The 21,320-nt window shown below is 41.1% G+C and overlaps 1 protein-coding gene across 1 annotated transcript in view; it reads right to left on the bottom strand.

Annotated features, from left to right (window-relative positions):
- RELN (reelin) overlaps positions 1-21,320 on the bottom strand; it is a gene marked incomplete at its 5' end in the record, with an annotated part of 495,436 nt that overhangs the window by 86,460 nt on the left and 387,656 nt on the right. The window contains 4 exons of the mRNA XM_080818970.1: positions 5,563-5,639; positions 7,014-7,221; positions 8,480-8,637; positions 17,228-17,460. Of these exons, the coding sequence (XP_080675096.1) occupies positions 5,563-5,639; positions 7,014-7,221; positions 8,480-8,637; positions 17,228-17,460 (676 nt within the window). The remainder of the gene's footprint in view (positions 1-5,562; positions 5,640-7,013; positions 7,222-8,479; positions 8,638-17,227; positions 17,461-21,320) is intronic.

The raw sequence follows: 21,320 nt of genomic DNA, 5'->3' as shown, positions 1-21,320 counted from the left end.
GGACATAAAAATCCACAGCAGATCATGTATTTGAATTTTAGATTCTGTCCGGAACATTATCAAGTCTCATCTCATTATCATACACTCAGAAGAAATATCTCAATTTCCCCAGCACAAATCAAGTAGGGCTTTTTTCCTGCCGAAGCACCAGACAGTAAGCAGGGCCCAATATGAAATTCTGTTACATGGGAGGATCCTTTCACTGGCCCTTCATACTTTGTCAGGCTTTGGTTACTGAAGCTGGAATGAAGTCACATTACTAAATAGCAAAGCAGGGGGGACACCTGGGTGGCTCAGTTGGTTAAGTGTCTGCCTTCAGCTCAGGTCATGATGTCAGGGTCCTGGGATCAAGTCCTGCATCAGGCTCCTTGCTCAGTGGGGAGCCTGCTTCTCCCTCTGCCTGCTACTCCCCCTGCTTGTGATTTCACTCTCCCTCTCTCTCTTTTTGACAAATAAATAAAAATAAAATAAAAATCTTAAAAAAAGTAAAATAAATAGCAAAGCAGAAAATTCACTCCCCTTCAGTATTAGTTCTACTTTCCTGTCTGTGTCAATCTTGCCCTCTCCATCCACCTCCATCTACCCAATGTCCCTCCTCCACCTGTTACCATAGTGACATAATTTAGTGACCTGTACATTCAAGTTATAGGATCCTATGCACTGCCCCTGCTACCTCCCCTGGACACTTTTTAAATTTTAATTATTATTTTTTTTAAAAAGTAGGCTCCACACCCAGGGTGGAGCCCAACATGGGGCTCTGGAACTCAGGACCCCGAGATCAAGACTTGAGCTGAGATCAAGAGTCAGATGCTTAACCGACTGAGCCACCAGGTTATCCCGAAACATTTTTTATTTTAAAAGAGGGGACAGGGAAAAGGTAAGGTTAAGTGCAAAAAGAAAAAAAAAATTGCTAATGATGGGAATCAACAGGATATCTACTTATCTGTCTATCTGTTGTTATTGATGGGAGGGGCAGAGGGCTTTCTGAGCATCTAACTGCCTATTCGTACAACTGGCACCACATACTCATAATTATGACTGGAGATACTGAAGTACTTTGAGTATTCACAGAAATTATGTTCAGGAAAGTTGTATTTGTTACACTAATTTTGTTATATCTTAACCTTTTCAGGAAAGTTTTTAAATCATTCATGAAATATATGATAACTTTCTAATTTCCCCATTACTGACTGTGGGAATATCTCAATCCCTTTATCATGCTGGGCAACAAAGAGTTTACTAAAATTAAGTTTCAGGAACTATTAGGATAAAATACAGAACCCAAAGACAGCCTTTTAAGGTTAATTGTTAGCACATGGGATTATTGTCACCGCATCTGACAAGGGAGGATGCCAGGAACAACAATGACTAATATGCAAAAAAATTAGAACTCTCAGGAGAATTAATCTTACTGTATTTAAAATAGAAGAAACCATCATTTATAATGAAAGGATAAAGACAGCACAAAGAATAGGAACTCTCTGGGGAGAGAGCATGATGGATCTAAGTGTAGAAATTGGCAGTTAAAGCTTCAGTGGGTGGCTGTAGACCCATGAGTTGGAAGAAGAGAGTCACAGTAAAGTTCATGAGGAAAATGGAAGGTAGTCTGTTTCTAGTCTTTATTCTAGTTAAGCTGAGGAACTTCTGGAGGAACTCCAGTCTCCAACCTTTGATGTTTCCTCAAAATATATCCTATTGGCTTTTAATGTGAATTTTGGTGGCTGAGAAAGCCAGACAGTTCAAAATTAAGTTTTTCTTGTGGCTATTAATCTGTGTTGATATGTTTTATATTTAATAAGATGGGAAAGAGAGAGAGAGAAAGAGAATAATTTAGATTATTCTAAAAGTAGATTACAGTACCAGAAAGGAAGCATCATAAGAATAAAATCTCATTGGCTAGTCCTTTCTAGTACCTTCTACTGAAAGTATGGTCCAAGGACCAGCACCTGTGTCACCTGGTAACAGGCCCTACCTGTGGTGGTTATAAAACACGTCCACAAATTCTTTGACACTCTTCCCTTTAAAAAGTGGAGTTTAATTCCCCCCTTTTTTGGGGTGCCGCTGAACTTAGTAACTTGCATACAATACATAGAATATGGTAGGAGTGACAGTGTGTGACTTTTGAGACTAGGCCATAAAAGGCTTTGCACATTTGTCCTTGTGTCTTTCTCATGGATCTCTTACTCTGAGGAAAGCCCACTGACAGGTAATAGGGATGACACTCAAGCAGCCTATGGACAGGTCCACCCAGTGGGAAACTGAGGCCTCTTTCTACCAGCCATGTAAGTGAGCATCTTGGAAATAGATCCTCCAGCCCTGCTTGGGTCTTTCCATGACGGCCCCTTCTCCCGGCTTTTACCTTGGCTGCAACTTTATGCAAAATCCTCAGTCAGGACCACCCAGCTCAGCTGCTCCTGAATTCCTGACTCATAGAAACTAGAAGATAACTGCTGTTGCTTGTGCTAAGCCACTCAGTTTTGGAGTCATTCATTATGCAGCATACCATCCTAGTCCTGCTGACTCAGAACCTGCCTTTGAAAGCTCCCTAGAGGATCAAGTGTACATGAGAAGCAGGACTCGAGGGGTCCATATTCTGTTTCGTTTCTGCTTGCAGTCCTTCTCAGTAGCTTTTTTAGGAGGGACACAACCAGGTCTGCAGAGATTAGGATCCAATCCCAAAGGACAATAAAGGAGGGCCTCCTAGAAGTCTGAAACAATGGGGGGGGGAAACGGCAGTATCTCTATTTCATATAAACTGCCGAGCCCCGTTAGCTGGGTCATCTGACACACTGCACATCTGAAAAATAAAACCAAACCATTTTAGCTCATCTCCCGAGTGTTTCAGGCATGTACCACATTTCTCTTTTTAAATTACAACCCCATCTGTGTTCTGCCCAGTCTTATTGAAAATAGCCTAATTTTGATTTTAATTCCAAATATGTAAATTAAGGCTTCAGCTTGAGTAAGTAAAAAAAAAATCTGTACTTTCATCAACTGGAAGAGATTGGTTCAAGGATTTAGGCAGATTTACATTTTAACAACCAGTTTTCAATAAAAGACTGAGAAATGCCTGTGGGATGTGAATTACATGGCTAGCAAGGAGTTCAAGAAAACGGCTCAAGGGCAGTGGAGAAGTTGCTTGTTCCTAAACAGGTCCTCAGGGAATCTACCCGGCAGGAGAGGCGACAGCATTTGTAGTCAGAGGTTAAGTGTTGAGCAGAACTTCATCTCTATGACAGGTGGATGTTTCCCAGTCTATCCTTGTCAGTTTTTTTTTTTTTTTAAAGTTCATATCCAGGGATCTATAATTTTTAGAAGAGTCACGCACACAATTGCTACACGGTTCCAACCACCCAGTATTTTATAGTAATTTTATTACAGAGGTTAAAGAAAATGTTAACATGCTCTACCTCTCCAATCAGAAAATAAGATCGTCAGGACAGGACCCTGTTGTCTGTACACCTCAAAGTTCCCGCCTCTGCATCGGCGGAGCATGTGTTCTAGAAATACTTCTGTGTTTTGAACTACTTATTATTTTTGTGGGTCGAGCTTGTAAAAATTTAAATCAGATGATGTTGTCCCCTGGGTTCAAGGCCTTCAGCTGGTGTCCATGACTCGTGGACTCCTACGCCATCTCCCTACTGTAGCTAGCAAGGCCCCACATGCCTGGGCTCCTGCCCCTCATTCTCCATGAGTCCCAAGCCATACCAGCCTTCCTTTGATTCTCCAACATCACAATTTTTTTCCACTTCGTGGCCTCTGCTGCTCCTTCTGACTGGAAAACTCTCCCTGGCCTCATTATGTTGCTGGCTCCTTTCCATCCTTTAGATTTCAATTTAAATGTTACTTCCCGAGTGAGCCCCCCTCCCAGACTGCTTTATCTAGATCACATCTCTCAGCCAACAGCTGTCCATCTCATCAGTTTATTTATTTCCGTCTAACCACAAGTCTAACATCTTGCTTATTTGTGTGTTTTCTGACTCCTCTCACTAGGAGCAAAGCACCCTTCGGGGCCCGGATTTTATCTGCTGTGGTATGAGGGCCATTCTGGTTCTTCTTCCCCTTCTGGCCTGTGGTGGTTTGGACCTCTGGTCCCCTGTGATACACTCTCTCTTTCTCTCTGCCACATGGTGGGCAACATCCAGAATCTACCCCGCATCCATCCTGGGTGCTGAAAGGAGAACCTCAGATGAGCCTCGATGAAAATGTAGCAGAAAGGAGAAATCTTTCCTGTTTCAACCCATTGAGATTTCGAGGGCTGTTTGTGATAGCAGCATCGCCTAGCTCATCGTGACTGCTGTGTCAGACGCTTGGGGACACGGTATCCACAGCCTAGAACATGTGTGGCTTAGAGCAGACTCTTGAAGAGACATTTGTTGAAGAGATTAGGGAACACAAAATGGGTCTGTAGAAGTTTCTAGACTGCTGCTTTAGTAAATCAATGATCTGGACAATTACTAGACTAAAAGTACTAACATATTCAGAAAAAGTGATGAAAGCTTTCGGTCAGCAATAATACGGCCGAGGACATGTCGGATCGGTCATTGAGCTCTCAGCAGCTCCACTGATTAACAGGGACGGTTTAGGCCAGCATGTTACACACAGTCGTGCCTGAGATAATAACAAACTCAGAAGCTACACAACTTGTCACGTACCATTCATGAGATCAAGTTTTGGAGGAGGCCCCATCTGAGAAGCCTAGGGGTTTTGTGCTAGGAAAACTTGCCTTCAGGGTTTCTTAGGGCATCCCCAGTCTGTAGGGCTCCAGGAGGCAACTAACATATGCTACAAGCCTTTTGCATTTCTTTTAGAACTGAATCACGGAGGCAGAAGATGGCATGGAAGCCTAGAGAAAGCAGAGGTCTGGGCAAGGAGAGATGCAGGATGTGGGTGGTTAAGGCGTCCATTCTGGAATGGGCCTCTGTAGTTTGAATCCCTGCTCATCCACTTACAGACTACATGATCTTGGCTAGGTTATTTGATCTACCTGTGCCTCAGTTTCTGCATCTGTGAAATAGGACTAATAATACCTATGGCAAAGAGGTATGATGAAGATTAAATGGATTAACAGATAAAACACTTGGAACAGTACCTTGCATATAATAGGTGCTTAGTAAAATTTAAGGTTTATCACTGCCAAGAACTGTTCCTTCTACCAAAGGATGCTAGTACCCCCAGAACCTTTATGGGCACGAAGTAGAGTCTGATGTGCATTCAGTAATGCCCTTGCAAACAAGCTTCTAGCCCCACACTAAATGTAAAAGGCTCTGCTATTTTTTCTCCCTATTGAAAGTTATAAGGGAACAGCATTCCTTAAAATGAATATACTCTGACCACAAACAAATACTTCGATCAAAACAAATATACTCTGACATGATCCATAAGCTTTTCCGGTTTAAGGACCTAGATGTGGGGCCTAAAAGATCATGGCTCTATGCAGCTAGTCATTTAATGATGGAGAAGAGAAGAGAAGAGAAGAAATGATCCTGGCCAAACTTTGGGAAGAAAAAGGAGTAATCTACCCACAGTAACTATAATTTCTAAGGAAGTACAGCAACTTACCTTCATTTCTAGCTCTCGGTTTGATGCAGGTAATCCCTGAAGTTTTGCTCCCAATTTGTATATAAAACTGAACGAGTCTGTAAGGGAGGTGGGGACAATCTTCAGTTTACTTACAAATAGAGAAGAAGAAATTGAACTTTTGCATTTTGACACATTAAAAAAAAGCTTCTGTAATTCAAAAATATTACGTTTAAGCACCAACACCATATGAGAAGTAGAAACTACATAGATTATATAGCGAGCTAATTCTGTAACCATTTCAGAAATGGTTACTTAATAACCATTAATTTTGTATTGTAATAATGATTTAAACAAAAAGAAACAGCTGAATTTTACTTCAATGTGAACTTTGATGTAATTGAGTGTAATCATGGAAATGTTCATTCTTTAGATTGAGATAATACTGTTCTTGGAAATTCAGGATGAGGAAATATCTAACCTCAAGAAGCTAAATGCTACATTAGTTTAGGGCCACATAATTATCTATATTACTGATTTAGAGTCAGAGGTTTAATTTTTCACAGCTGAGGGGTGCCTGGGTGGCTCAGTGGGTTAAGTCTCTGCCTTCAGCTTGGGTCATGATCTCAGGGTCCTGGGATCGAGGCCTGCATTGGGCTCTCTGCTCGGCAGGGAGCCTGCTTCCCCCTCCCTCTCTGCCTGACTCTCTGCCTACTTATGATCTCTCTCTCTGTGTCAAATAAATAAATAAAATCTTAAAAAAAATTTTTTTTTCACAGCTGACACTCAGTGTGATGTAAATTAAGCCTCGGTCCATAGTAAACCAACAGAGAGGGCCTATGTGACAGGTGCTCCTCCGTGAGAATGCAGAAGGAAGGGGAAAGAGATCAAAGGCAGAAATAAAATGGGACACAGAACTCTAGATTTTAGTGAGGACAAGTCTAGAAGTTCCAAATAGTTCTTCAGTTTCTTTTCTTCTGATTCTCAAATATTTTAACTGACAAAAATGAGAAAAGCACAGTTTCATTTTAGGCGTGATACTATTTCATTTGACCTTAAAACCAAGCAGTTATTTATTTTACCAGCAGGTGTCAGTGTAGGTATTTTAAATTTCTGGAGCAGTTTTTAATAAATGAATACAAATAAAGTTTCAATCAATGGAATACATCATTCTTGGACACAGAATTTAAAGTTGAAGCTATAAGCATAATAGCAAACACTCTTCATAGTAACACAGAACTTTAGAAAACCAAGCTGACATACTTTAGACAGACAGACTTTGGTGATGTCTGTAGGCTGATTAATGAATTGTGGTTTTGCAGAGACTATTTTATTATGCTATTTAAGTTATGCTGCATTTTTTTTACATATCAGAATGTATACAGAGAAACCTTGGATTATGTAAATCCTCAGCAACAGTACAAAGAGTTTTAAGTTAGACCAAAGGCATGGTAAATACTATGTTCATGGAGAAGTGTACCAATAAACTCTACCTGATATTCCTGGTGTCCAGAGGGACAGTCCTCGCTTCCCTTTTCCCGGGGCCATTGAAGTAGAGAGATTTGCCATCATTAAGTGTCCCACAACCGGTTCCAACCTGGCCCCCAGTTATCTTGTACCACAGAGGGCTGAGCTTCCCCTCAAATCTATCAAACATCTCACTGTGATTAGGGACATTAGACACACAGGTTCCTTGCGCGGCTTCCGAGAAAAGAAATACATAGGAGAGAGAGGCTTTGTTGAAATTGTTACATGTTAGAAGGTACAGTCAGAGCACGGGCTAAGAAAGCATTTTCACAGGTGTTAGGGGCACACAAAACCACATGGAATTCTGTATCCCACAATTGCCTGTCTGAAATACAGCCACCGCTGCCATCACCAAAAACATTATTCCACCTCTATAATTTTTTATTCATGTGTAAAGAGACAGTAGGAAACACACATTTCCATGGTTCTTGCTACCAAGAGGAGGTGGGCAAACTGAAAAATAGATTTTGTTCATCATAAAATTTGCTCCTTTGTTGTCCCTCTATCAGAGGATCAATAAGGAGAGTTAATCCCTGACTTAAAAAAAAAAAAATACCCTGAAACCATCAGTGGGAGTACTCCTCACAGAAGGCCTGCAACGACATATGTTTGTCTTTGGTCACAAGCCAGATGAAGGGCAGAGAGCTGAAACTTTGGGAAGCATCCTTTTGAAGTTGTCTCTAGGAAAAACTCTGAACAAAATTTTGAAGCTTATAACATTTTCTTCAATTTTACTCTTTAATCTCGGTTCCCTTTTTATTTTTGCTTGTAGCAATAGCCAAGGGTGACTGTGGTCAGAAAATCTCTCTCTTGTAAAGTTTTCTTTTGGCAGCCTTGGATTTATCATTTCAGGCACTGACTTTTACTCTACAGTTCTTATAAAAAGCAATGTAAAGAGCACAGAGAATCCCTTGTAGCCAAGTGGTCAAGGAAGAGCTTAGGTTTGAGTGTTAGAGAATGACTTGCCAGAGTCTGAAGCCTGGCTTCAGCAACTCCTCGCTGTGTGCCCTTGGGAGAGGTACTAAGCCTCTCTGTGTCTCAGTTTCCTCAAACATAAACAAGACAATAACAGTATGTACTATGGAACAGGGTTTTTGTTAAGAATTCAGTGAGATGATATAAAATGCACTTACTACTTAAAGTGCCTGCATAAAGTAGAGCTGAAAGCAATGTTAACTATTACCACTATTACTAATAAATAAATCTCATTTAGGGAGTGAAATCGGTGTTACCGTGTATTTTTTTCCTTAGGTAACTCAAAACTATAAAATATCTCTCAGCACCTCAAGTGCCTGGGTGGCAAATTCCTACAACTAGGACTTAAAGAAGAATCATCTTGGAATCTATTTCCTTGGAAGAAGCAACATGAAAGGCAGTAACTAGAGATGAATATTTTACAAACAAACCATCAGACACACGCCTGTAGCCTTACCGGTGTACCCCAGGTCACAGAAACACACCCCTGACACACAGTCTCCGTGGCCACTGCAGTAACTGGGACAAGGCTCAGATATATATACTCCATCCAAACCAAAGGGAGGCACGTTCTTCTGTGAGCTGCTCTCCTGAATCCATCGGAATCTGGTTTTACTGTTGGGGAAAACAACACATGTGTCTCTTATACCAATACCACGTGCAAAAACACTGAAACAGAGCAGTTCGGAAAAATTCAAGAAAGGTTTCGTGTTTATTTAACAGTCATGACCACTTGACTGGACACTTAACCTTTATAATAAAGTGTCTCTCTCAGAGCTTTCTTGAAACTTGTTGATTTCCTCTTCAGCCTTAATATTTCAACACCAGGAGGAAATCAGGTACAAAAGATTATTGACAGCCAGACACCTATTATACATTATAGCTTGTATATGTTCTATCTCACATTCTTTTTTTTAAAAAAGCAATGTATAGACCTTCTTTTTTCTTTTTTAAGATTTATTTTATTTATTTATTTGAGAGAAAGAGCAAAGGGAGAGAGAGAACACGAGCTTGGGGAGGGGCAGTGGGAGAGAGAGAAGCAAACTCCCTGCCAAGCAGGGAGCCTGGCATAGGGCTTGATCCCAGGACCCCGGGATCATGACCCTAGCTGAAGGCAGACGCTTAACTGACTAAGCCACCCAGGCACCCCCCATCTCATATGTTTTTAGTAATAAAACCCAGAAAGGTATTCCTTTTGCATAATTAATATATTACTCTTTCATTGCATTGATTTTATGGGCATTTCTAGAAGAGGCTATTTAGGAATTTCTGAGATAATCAGATAGAATGTTCTTTGTTGGGACACATAAAGGGACTCCGGCTATTTGCCCCTGACATGATCCTGGCAGGAAAGAGTTAAGTTTGTACTGATCGCGCTCCTCCCACCTGTTGCCTTCCTCTTCACCTCTCAACTTCAAATCCCTAAGACTGCTCATTCTACTAGCTCTTAGCAACCAGCTAGGCTGCCAATACTGGTGACTGCCAATGAACAAAAGAGGGACCTGGTCCCAGTGCTTCAAACCTTGGAACACCAGTGGGCTGGGCTGCTACCCAGTACCTCTTCCCCCACAACAGTCTTGAGGCTGCCAGACTAACACTGGTCTCAGTTGCTCTCCAGTCTTTGTGATCTTCTCAGCATATCTCTTTCTTCTCAAATATATGGAAACCTGTGCACATCTATAATGTCACACCAGGAAAACACCTCTTCCTTCTCAGTTCTACTGACAAGGAAGGAAGATGGATTAGGTTATCTGGAGTCCAATTAATTTCACTGCCAGTATTTATAGACTTTTGAGTGAATCCAGTTTCTTTGTGAACAAGGGTAAAGAATCTTAAAGATTAATGAAGACTGCTTGAGAAAACTATAGACAAAGTTGGTTCCTTCTCCTCTCCATTATTGTGGAAATAATATGGCAGAGTCAGAATGCATTTCTTTCTAGCTCTTCAAATAGCTTTGATTACTTGGCAACCAGAACCATAAACCTGGATTTTTCTTCTTCATTATTCTAAGTTACCTACTCCCGGCAAATTTGTGAAATGTGACCCACAATATTTTTTATTAGGTTCAAGTATTCAGAGACTAATCACTCATTAATGCAAGTCTTAGCATACATTTGTCAGCATTAAGAAGGTGAACACATCTTCAACTTTCCTCTACCCTAAGTTCTCCCATTTGGATCAGATGAGAGTATCTCTATCAACTGCCCTACTTCATGAGAGAAGTGCGCTCTGGTTGAGGCCCAGAAGCTTTCAGAAGGTTGAAGAATCCCACTTTTAAGTAGAATTCTAGAAGCTTTGGTAATTTGATAGTGGAAGAAGAGCAAGTGAAACCCTTTGACTCATCTCTGTTTTTTGAGGTCCCTATAATTTTCATAACAATGAAAGAATCAGGATCTGGTCTGGTCGGACCAAGGAGGCACCCCCAAGTCTAAGGCTCCTATAGACCCAAGAAGCAGAGTTTGCGGTTAGATATTTGAGAATGTGAAAGACCTCAGGAGCTGAGCATTAAGGAATCTATTTTTAAATAAAGAAAAAAAGAACAGCTCTCCTAGCTGAGAGCCCATGTTTCAAAGTAAAAGGGCAAGAGATTGTACCTAAAGAAGTACAACCTTTTAATCTCTGCTAGATGTTTTTAGGTTTTTGTTTTTTTTTTGTTTGTTTGTTTTTTACGATTTTATTTATTTGTTTGACACAGAGAGAGACAGTGAGAAGCGGAACACATGCAAGGGGAATGCGAGAAGGAGAAGTATGCCTCCTGCTGATCAGGGAGCCGATGTGGAGCTAAATCCCAGGACCCTGGGATCATGATCTGCAATGAAGGCAGACGCTTAATGACTGAGCTACCCAGGCGCCCCTAGATGGTTTTTAGTTAGTAGGTGCAAATCAAAACAAGAAAGTTTTCACCCATCATGACATAGGCAACTTTTGCTTCATTTAAATTTTTCCCAGTTATGTCTGGTTCCTGATGCCTACTGCTGCCTGTCCTACTCTCCCTTGCACTGTTTTGGAATTGAGCACAAATAATTCAGAAACTCAGGGTTGCTGGAATAAGAGGAAGAACTAGTAAGAGATTCACTAAAAAAAACTGTAGACATGGTGAGACCATCAGAAGAAGTAGGCCAAAGTGAGGCGGGTGCTTGACTTCTTCCCTGAAGAAACAGGTGGTTTCTGATGGTTAAAGTTATCATGCCTGTTTCTTGAAATGTCTTCTAATTCCTTGCCTAAGAGCTATTTTTTATAATAGGATACTTTTCATCAAACTGTTTCTGAATCTTTGCTTGAAAACCTCTTCTTATACAGCAAAAATCTACTGTGCTTGGGATCCTACATGCTCCTAATTTAAACACTATGTTACAAGAGACCTGGCATGCAGAGAATTTCCTGACTCAGCACCGTGAATTCATCATTCTCTCTACATTAGGACATTTGCTGCTCACTACTGGAATGGCTTTGTCAACTGAAGACTGAATAACTTTTATCCTTGGACTAGTTCTTTTCTGGGTACTGATACTCCACACAGGAATAGTACGGTGGAACAATGGAGAAGGCTAGTCAAAGACAAGCAAAGTATTATGCTGTCCACTCACAGAATGAACCTCCAACTGAATCTAGCTGCAGGAACCAGAATGAGCCTGTTATCCATTCCCGTGTGCAGAACCAGGCCTCAAGGGTATCTTACCTTTATTTAATTTTCTTAAACATGAAATAACATGTAATTTTTAGGCTATAGCAACAACAACAACAAGTGGGCCAAAGTTAAGCTAATAAGCATGTCTAGATTCCATATAGTTTGTCCTTTTTAAAGTAGAAGAGATGAAGTCTTAAAATTATTAATGCTATTAATGTGTGTGTGCCCATGTGTGCACGTGCTATCTGTGCCTTTTCAGGGAGATACAGCAGAATGCAGAAGAATGATTTTTTGCTGAACAGCACTGAATTTATTTTGGAAAACATATTTTAAAAAGGCAGGTATCTTCACTGTAGGTCATCACCTACTGTTGGTCCTTATTCCTCACTCAGGATCCCTTCATTCAACTGGCATTTACGAAGTGCCTCTGGCACGCCAGGCACAGTGCTAGGGCTAGGTGTAGGATGGGAAGCAAAACCCAGAACGGTTCTGGCCATCGCGAAGCCTGAATTCAAGCAAGGAAACACATTAGTCAAACCCCAAACAAAGAAATGTCCATGTGCAAGCCTGTTTACTACTGTGATTGAGAAGGACATAATACTAGAAGAGCATCTTTGACCTGACAGTCAGGAAGGTCTGGGAAGGATTGAAGGAGATGAGGATTGGGGAAAAGACCAGTTTAATTTTATATAATTTTACTAGATATAAACATCAGTGTGGCTTGACCATTCAAATCATTGAACAAAACTTCCCCTTTGTCTTGTTTTCACAGATGAGGAAAAAGTTTTAGAAGATAAGACTCCATCTCTGACTCCTTTCCCAATTACTTTTGTTCACAGGATGCCTGAGTGACCAGGAGAATAGATTTCTATACCTTCCCCTTCCACCACCACACCTGAGAGCGCTGTTGTACCGGCCTCTCCAACCAAGAAGATTCCCGTGAACCTGCTTGTCTTGTGCAGAGGTGCATAGGTGATGGTGGCCATGGAGGAAATATTCTGCCGAACGCTAAACAACTGTGTTTCTAGTACATTCTCTCCTACTATGCCCCCCACCCCTGTCCCTGGAGATACCAACATTTTGCATTCTGCACAGGGAACCTAAAGCAGGCTGCGTGACAGGACATATTGTATTGTCGGGATGTTGCTGACCCGATGGTGTCAGGGATACACCAGCTTATATCTACAGCCACCGAAGTCTCTCCTTTGAAGGTAAGAACTAAGGTAATGAGTATGAGGACAGAATGCTCCTTTGAGAAAACCACCTTAGAATTGTTTGTGAGAGAGTAATGTTCTAGTAACTATTATAAGCACGCTGCCTCATGGCAAAATAGCTCCCAATTTTAACAATTTTCACACTTAGAATTCTCAGCTTTCCAACACTGCATTTGGAGATAGCGGAGCTGAACATATTGCAGAAGAAACAACAACCGCTCTTAAAGTGGAAACATATTTACTACTCTTCAGTAGAGAGCTCTTTGTCACGGATGCCATTAGCCAGCTGGCTGGATGGTGTTCAAATCAGCCAGGAAGCTGGACTCTAATGAAGACTATTTCTTCTTCCCAGGGCTGAGGTCCAAGACAATACGGATACATTGGGAGCCTCAAAATATTGGCTCACTTTGTGATATTAAGGAAAACCTTTTAGTTCTCATATATAGCTTTACCACTACTTTCATAGCGATGTCTTGTAGTTCCCTGATATTCTAGTCATTGCAGGAAATATACACCCCATGCTGAGCCCCAGCTTCAAGGCATGCTGCACTATCTATATGGAAGAGCTGTAGTTGGGCCAAAGTTTCAGAAAAGCATCGGGGGAGGAAGGCAGTCATCTTGGTGAGGATTAGACGGCTGCACTGCTCTGTGCCCAGCTTGCAATGAGCAGAAAGAAGAATGAGATGGCTATGAGGGTACCAACACAGATAAATTCTCATGGCAAAGGAAAGACGCCTCAGAGGGTGAACCCTACAAAGCAGAGGTAATAGCTGGGAAGAACAAGAGGTTAGGGAACCCCTCCTAAGGAGTAGAATTTAATCAAGGCAACATTCTTGTCCTGGACATTGCTCATGCAGGGGGGTGTCCTAATAACAAGTATCTTTTTTAAAAGAATATTTTATTTATTTATTTGAGAGAGAGAGAGAGAGAGAGAGAGAGCGCGTGCGCATGAGAGGGGAGAAGCAGACTCCCCATGGAGCTGGGACCCCGATGCGGGACTCGATCCTGGGACTCCGGGATCATGACCTGAGCCAAAGGCAGTGGCCCAACCAACTGAGCCACCCAGGTGCCCTAATAATAAGTATCTTAATGGCTTTTAGTATTCCTACAGGCCAGTGGCTTTTGCATTTCCTATTCCCCACCCCTCAACTTTTTTTGAGTGGAAGTATCTATTGTCATTAGCCTGTCAATGTCTCACCACTGTATGTTGGATATGGATAATCGTCTTTTTTAGTTCATAGGCCTCTAGATCATGAGAAACCATATCCAGGCCATAGTCTGACTGGATAGAGATCATGAGATCAGTGACTTAGTGCCTGATGCTGTGATGGGATGACACTTGGCAGGTCTTGGGAGAAGAGTGAATTGAATGTATCTGGCTGTGGGAGATGTGACTAACTGGAGGTAGGACAGATTATCATAGATTGTGACAATAATGCCCCCCAGTGAATCACAAACATCTCCTCATGGATATGTTCCTTGGTAGTCTGACTTTTCTGTACTTCTTGTCAGAAAGGGGAGTCTGTTTTCCCACATTCTGAATCTAGAGTGGTCTTGTGACTTGCTTTGACCAATAACATGTGGCAAATAAGATACTTTTACTTCTGTTTTCTTGGAACTCTAGAAATACCAACTGTGAAAAATACTGGGCTGAAGACGACACAGAGAGAAAGGTCCTGCTGGGCCCAAACACTAATTAACCCACTGACTAAATACAGTTCTATGATGGAGCCCAGACAGAGCTGTGGCAGGACCACCCAGATAACCCACAAAACCACAAGAAAGTCAATCACTTGTTGCTTTTGGAGAGACAAGATTTGGAGAGACCGGTGGCATAGCAATAGATAACTGTACATATATCATCCTAGGCTGTACTTGGTAATATAAACAAGGAGTAAGGATGATTTTTTGAAAAGTGACGTATCTGGGTGCCTTGGTGGCACAGCCAGTTAAGCATCCAACTCTTGCTTTTGGCTCAGGTCATGATCTCGGGGTCGTGATCTCAGAGTTGTGACCTCTAGCCCTGAGTCAGGCTCAGCACTTAGCGGAGAGTCTGTCTGGGATACTCTCTCCCTCCCTGCCTCCCCCACTGCTCCTTCCCCTGCTTGAGCTCATTCTTTCTCTCTCTAAAATAAATAAAATAAACTTGGGGCGCCTGGGTGGCTCAGTGGGTTAAAGCCTCTGCCTTCAGCTTAAGTCATGATCCCAGGGTCCTGGGATCGAGCCCCACATCAGGCTCTCTGCTCGCTGGGGAGCCTGCTTCCTCCTCTCTCTCTGCCTGCCTCTCTGCCTACTTGTGATTTCTCTCTGTCAAATAAATAAAATCTTTAATAAACAAACAAACAAACAAACAACTAAACTCAATCTTAAAATTAAAAAAAAAAAGTATCTATGCACCCCTGCCTCCTTTTTCCTTCCTCTGGTTAAGAGATGATATCTGGAATGGCTGCCTTGGAGCCGGAGATGAGAGTGTTGCGCTCAGAACGGCAGACCACCCTGTCGGCTCTGAACCACTCCCCTGTGGACTGTGACAGGAGAAAGAGTTTCTATCTGGTTGAAGCCTTGTTAAGCATTTGTACCTGTTTCTCCATTAGAGTAGCTGGACCTGTATCCTACCTAAAGCACACTGCAAGTCAAATTCTTACATTTCACCAAAGAAGGCCAACCCAGCAACATTGCCACCATACTTCAGATCATCTGAGTCTCTCTTTAAGATACTACAAAGAACACTGGGATATAAAGACGAAAAATTACTTACAAGTGGACTTAGATCCACCAACTAACAAACTCTTTCCTGGGAATAACTGGTATTTAAAGATTAGTCTTCAACATTTAGTAGATTAACCCAGAAACTTGTACATCCTTGACTAAACAAGTTCTCTCCCGATCTGGGAAGTTTGTCTACCAAAGTGTGTGGCGTAATTTTTGAGAGATGCACACCTAAGTATGAGGGAGGGAGAGAACATAACCAGCTTCTCCAGCTAGATGATGCACAGTTAGTTTGGTGATCAATTCAGTGAACAATGTCACATCCAGAATGGCTGGAATGGAAGAAGTTTATGAATAAAGCAGTCCTCTAGCTTGCTAAGCTTTTACCACTGTATCAGTCAGGATGAGATCAGTCCTTGATGACAAACTATCCCCAATCTCAGTGGCTTAACTCAACAAAAGTTTATTTCTTGCTTATGCAAGTATGTTCACTGTAGGTCAGCAAGGAAGTCTGCTTGTTGTAGATAGGGACCCAGACTGATGAAAATTACATCTCCAAATATGCTTTCAGGAGGCAGAGAACACGGCAAAATGCACATGGGCTCTCAAAAATCACACATTTCATTTCCATTTACGTTTTATTAGGCCATGTCAAACTTTAAAAGGTGTGAGGAAAATATAAATCCTTCTATATTCCAGGAAGGAAGCAAGCTGGAAATATTGCTGAATGGCACTAATGAATATTCCAAGCATATATTAAGCCGTGACCAGAAAGCTGTACAAGTAGATTTATATCATCTAGGCTTTGCAGAAATGCTTTGACTTAGTCACAATTTAATGCTACATCTGGGATTCAATTAAGAAGTGTCCACTTGAAGAATGTTTCTTTATCTTTCATAAAATGATAGAGTTAAAAATCCTGGTCTCTGTGTTAGCTAGTTTATTTGGCTTAAGGATACCTATGCATGCTATACATTTATTCTAGAATACTGAGAATGGAAAAAAAAATTGTATCTTTTTTCTTAAAAATCAGAATCTATTTTTTTCTTTTTACCAAAACGTGAGAACTAAATGACCCTGCATTTTCTCTCTTTGTCCTAGCTGCTAGAAAACTGGGTTAAATTTATTGCCCTATTAATGAAACTAATTCACATCAAGTTTTTTTATCCATTTATCTCATTTCTCTGTCAATTGATTTTTAATATTTCTATTATTTTAATAGTCACTTAAAGGGATCTTTTATATTATAAGATATCTCAAATTGTCCACACAGGGAGGCATTAAATTATCCAAAATCTCTAGAAAGTCAAAGTCAGAGATTATAATGACTTGCGACTCTCTCAGACTTTAACATCTTTTGTTCACTGCTGCACTCCCAATGCCCAGAATGGTGCTCACTAAATATCTGTTGAGTGGATGAATCAATGAGTGAGTTTGTCTGCCAAGCACGCAGGGCTGTATGCGCACAGGCACCTATGCACACACCCTGACATTGGGAATTTTGCCCCAGGGCTCTTTTCCTCACGAGTCCTTTAGTGACTAGATATAGCTAGCCTTGATAAACTCTTGTAGGCTACTGAAATGATGATATTGAGATAAATGTCTGCTCCCAAGAAAGAATGCCTACGGCATGTAATAAGAATGGTCACTTTACCTGGATGCAAGAGACCTTGGAATGACAATGGTGATTCTCGTCCATTCCTCAAAGTCCCCCGTGTGATACACGGTGGGCTCACTTAGTTCTCTGGAGTTGCCTTCACATCCTTTGCCGGCAGAAGCTGGGTAACAGCCTTCTTTCACCAGAAACCAGGACATGCCCGCATCATGAGAGTACTGAAGAAGAACCGGGGCGGCACTGCTGAACTGACTGGCACAGCCTATGTTTAGCTGTCAAAAGGAAAGACAGGATTAGACAAGGTTTTGGTTCCAAGTTAGCACTCAACACATTAGGTGCTACAGCAGACAAGGCTCTCGCTACGGAGTCTGCCTTATATTGACAATGATAGGACTTTCAGCTCAATTCCAACAAAGACCCTTCCACGGGTTCTAGAAATCTTTAGGTGACCAAGAGATGCTTTTTACAAAATGCTCGGCCAGTTGCCATTTGTGGATTTCAGGTGCGAAAATGGAAGCGTGCTATCTATGATGTTAGAGCCAGGGATAAAATCCAAGAAGCCAAGAAATGGTTTTCTTCTCTTATTCCAGGCATGTAAACAGAGGCGAGCAGAAGATGAAGAGCTGTCCTCTTCAGGACAAGAAGGTTACCTGAAGAGAGGGCTATCCTCCCTGCTTTCAGTGGAATAAGCATCTTTACTCTATTTTCTTGCCAAAACTCAGTAAGAAATCATTGCCAACTTAGATCAAAGAGCTAAGTTTTTGCCACTGCATCAAAACCCCAAAATGATCCAGAAATAAAACTACTATTGTTCTGTGTACTCATATAGTGGAATGTCATCATAGAATTAACAATGTGAAAAAAATTTGGAAAAAAAAAAAAGAAAAGAAAAGCAACTTAAATCCGAATGCCCTAGCATAAGTGTTTTTATTTTTTCTATTTTCTCTTCTAAATTTTAGAAAGAAGTATGTATTTTGGTCATATAGTTGAAGTTATCACACATCTAGAACTTTCCTTCTACTTTCTATTTAACCTGTTATTTTATTATTATATGTAGCATTGCAAAGAATGTATATTTTTTTCTTCAGTTGATCTGTTATCACCAGATAAATTTCTGGCAATAGTATCACTGAGTGAAAATGTAGAAACACTTAAAATTTTTTATTTATATGTGTTCATTTTTAATCAGTTGGGTTCAAATGAATCAGTTTTACCACACCTTTGAATAATTATTCGAGTTTAAAACAGTTTCTTTCTAAATTGGTTAATGTATAAATGATTTTTTTTACTGTTTTCGTTGACATTTTTTGGTAATTACAAATGTCAAGCTCTTTTCCTGGTATTTATTTAATCATCTGCCATCTCATATGAATAACCTATTCATATCTTATTTCATTTGTTGGTGGGAGCCACCATAGAATTTTATTGTTTAGACTATAGATAAGAACGTCAAATTTTATAGGAAGAAAACACTAAAGTAAGCACTCAAAGGAACATGATGATAATGGCTGGAGAATAAAGGATCAGGTCCAAGTCAAGGGCCGTAGGCAAATAATATTGGCCCAGAGCTCAAGAGATCAACCAGTGCATCCCTGTGACTACCGGCAGCTTGATCCAGTCTATCAAAAGAAGATTCTCTATTTTCCTTATTCCCATACTCACAGCTAGAAAGCATCTCTCAGAAGGGTTTGTAACTGGGTTTGTAGAAATTTTATTGTGATACGTTTATCTAAGTTTATATAGTTCAATGTCAACAATATAAGCAAAGACTTGACAATCTCCGACGCGTGATTAAACTCGTCTAACACAAATTCCTTTTTACGCATAAGTAAGCATAGCTTTCGGTTGGTGTGTGCTGACAGTAATTACAACAGACACACACAGTCAGCTTTTTCTCATAGACCTCTTATGACTGCTGTTGTTTCTAAAGTAGGCAAATCTCAGGAACCGTCAGTCCTTGACAAGTCTTTGCCTTTTTTAATTGAGCATTTAGCCTGCCTCTTAACTGTCAGTGTTTTCTAGTATTCAATTCTTGGCTTTCTTAGAATCTTTTGAGTCTATACATGCTCCCAAATCTCACTCACAATCATTATTTCAAAACCCTTCTGAATATCTGTAACTCCCAGACCGGGACCCTCTCCAGCTCTCTGGAAATGTCCATAACTGATTCCTAAGAATTTCCCCTTCAGTGGTCCCCAGTCACCCCTCGTTCCGCAGGTCCAAGTCTGCTCTCATCACCTGCCACCCTCACACAAATCCTTCCTCTGACTGTATCTCTAATTTCAGCGACTGGAGCCAGTAGCGTGGGAGTCATTCTCAACTTCATTCTATCATCCAACAGCTCACCAGAGAACATGTTGACTGTGGCCCTTTAACATCTCTCAGATCCATTTCCTTATTGTTATAATCCCACGCAACGCCTTAATCTGGCCTCCTCATCCCTTCCTCTGATGCCTACTCTAGCATCCTTTCTTTGCTCAGAGTATATTCCACAGTCGGAGCACCTCTCTCCGCCTCCTCCACTCCCACACCATCTTCTTTATCTTCTACCTGGATCACTGCCATAGCTCTGCCCTTGCCTCTGTCACTGCACTCCCAACACTGTCACTAGAGGCCTTAAAAGCCCCAGTCACAGTATGTCACTCTCCTGCCAGCCATTTTACTCAGAGTAGAAGCCCAAGTCTGATCTACTTTGTGCTACCTGTTCCCTCGTTCTGTATCTTTGCGCTCTAGTCACAATGGGGCCCTTGTGATTTTCTGAAATTTTCCAAGCACACTACAGATTCAAAGCCTCTGTACTTTTTGTTCCCTGTGCCTGGAATGTGCTTTCCCAGACAGCTGCATGAATCACCCTTTTAACTTTTATTTTTAAAAATTTTTCTATTAAGATTTTTATTATTTATTTGACAGACAGAGACAGCAAGAGAGGGAATACAAGCAGGGGTAGTGGGAGAGGGAGAAGCAGGCTCCTCACTGAGCAGGGAGCCTGACGTGAGGCTCCATCCCAGGACCCCGGGTTCATGACCTGAGCCGAAGGCAGATGTTGAACAACTGAGCCACCCAGGCATCCCATCACCCTTTTAACTTTTACAGGTTTAGTTTAAAAGTCATTTTATTAGTTAGGGGACCTGACCACCCTTTATAAAATAGTAGTTCTTGCTCTCTATTCCTATTTATTTTCATAGCCTACAACAGAGCCTGGTGCATAGTAAAGGCTTTATAAATATTTGCCGAATCAATGAATAAATGTACTTGTTGATTACAGCTTCTCCTCTTGGTAAGTCAACACCCATACTGCTGCCAGGATGATATCTCTAAAACAGGTCTGATTCTTGCACTTAATGGATGAAAAATCTCCCATGACTCATTGCTCTTGGGTTATTGTCCAAGTGCCTTAGCGTATCATATAAAGCCAATTTGGATCAACTTTCTCTCTTACCTCTATGGCACATACTCCAGGCTCCTGAAAGTTTCCCAATTATCTATTTGCACTTTCATGTATTTTCATATATTTGCACATTTTGTTCCCTCTAACTGGAATTCTTCCCCCTCTGTTGTTCATCGGGCTAAATCTGTATTTCTGGAGACTTTCCATTTCAATCCATCCATCCATCCAACCATCCAACCATCCAACCATCCATCCAACCATCCACCCATCGAACAGTTGTTTCTGGAGCACCTGCCAGGCACCATGCCAGGTACTCTCATAGGATCCAGGGTCTATTTCTACTACAATACTCCTGTGATAATGACTATTCTTTTTTCTGGCTCACTCGCTAGTTTCTGAGCTCCTTGAAGGCTAGGGCCATATTTTTCATGTCTATACTCCTAGCAACTAGTGTTTGACAAATGGCATGCGTTACAAAAAAACGTACCAGCATTGTGTACAAATGACACCAAGTTCTTGTCACAGATTCTAAATAGACATTCATCATTAATTCCCAAGTGAACCATAATACATATCTACTATCAACTAATGGCCACAATCAGAAGTTTTCTTCTGGTGTGATTTGAGAATTGAGATTTTTCTCACACATTGTGTATTCTTACTGGTTAAGTACTTGGAACATTTAATAATGTTTTCTTGACTTAGATTTTTTAAACACCAGAATACCAACTTGCAGACTTTAAC

Source organism: Martes martes (assembly GCF_963455335.1).
Source record: "Martes martes genome assembly, chromosome: 11".
NCBI classification, from domain to species: Eukaryota; Metazoa; Chordata; class Mammalia; order Carnivora; family Mustelidae; genus Martes; species Martes martes.
The sequence above is the reverse complement of the archived record's forward strand: the minus strand, read 5'-3'. Positions and strand labels throughout refer to the sequence as shown.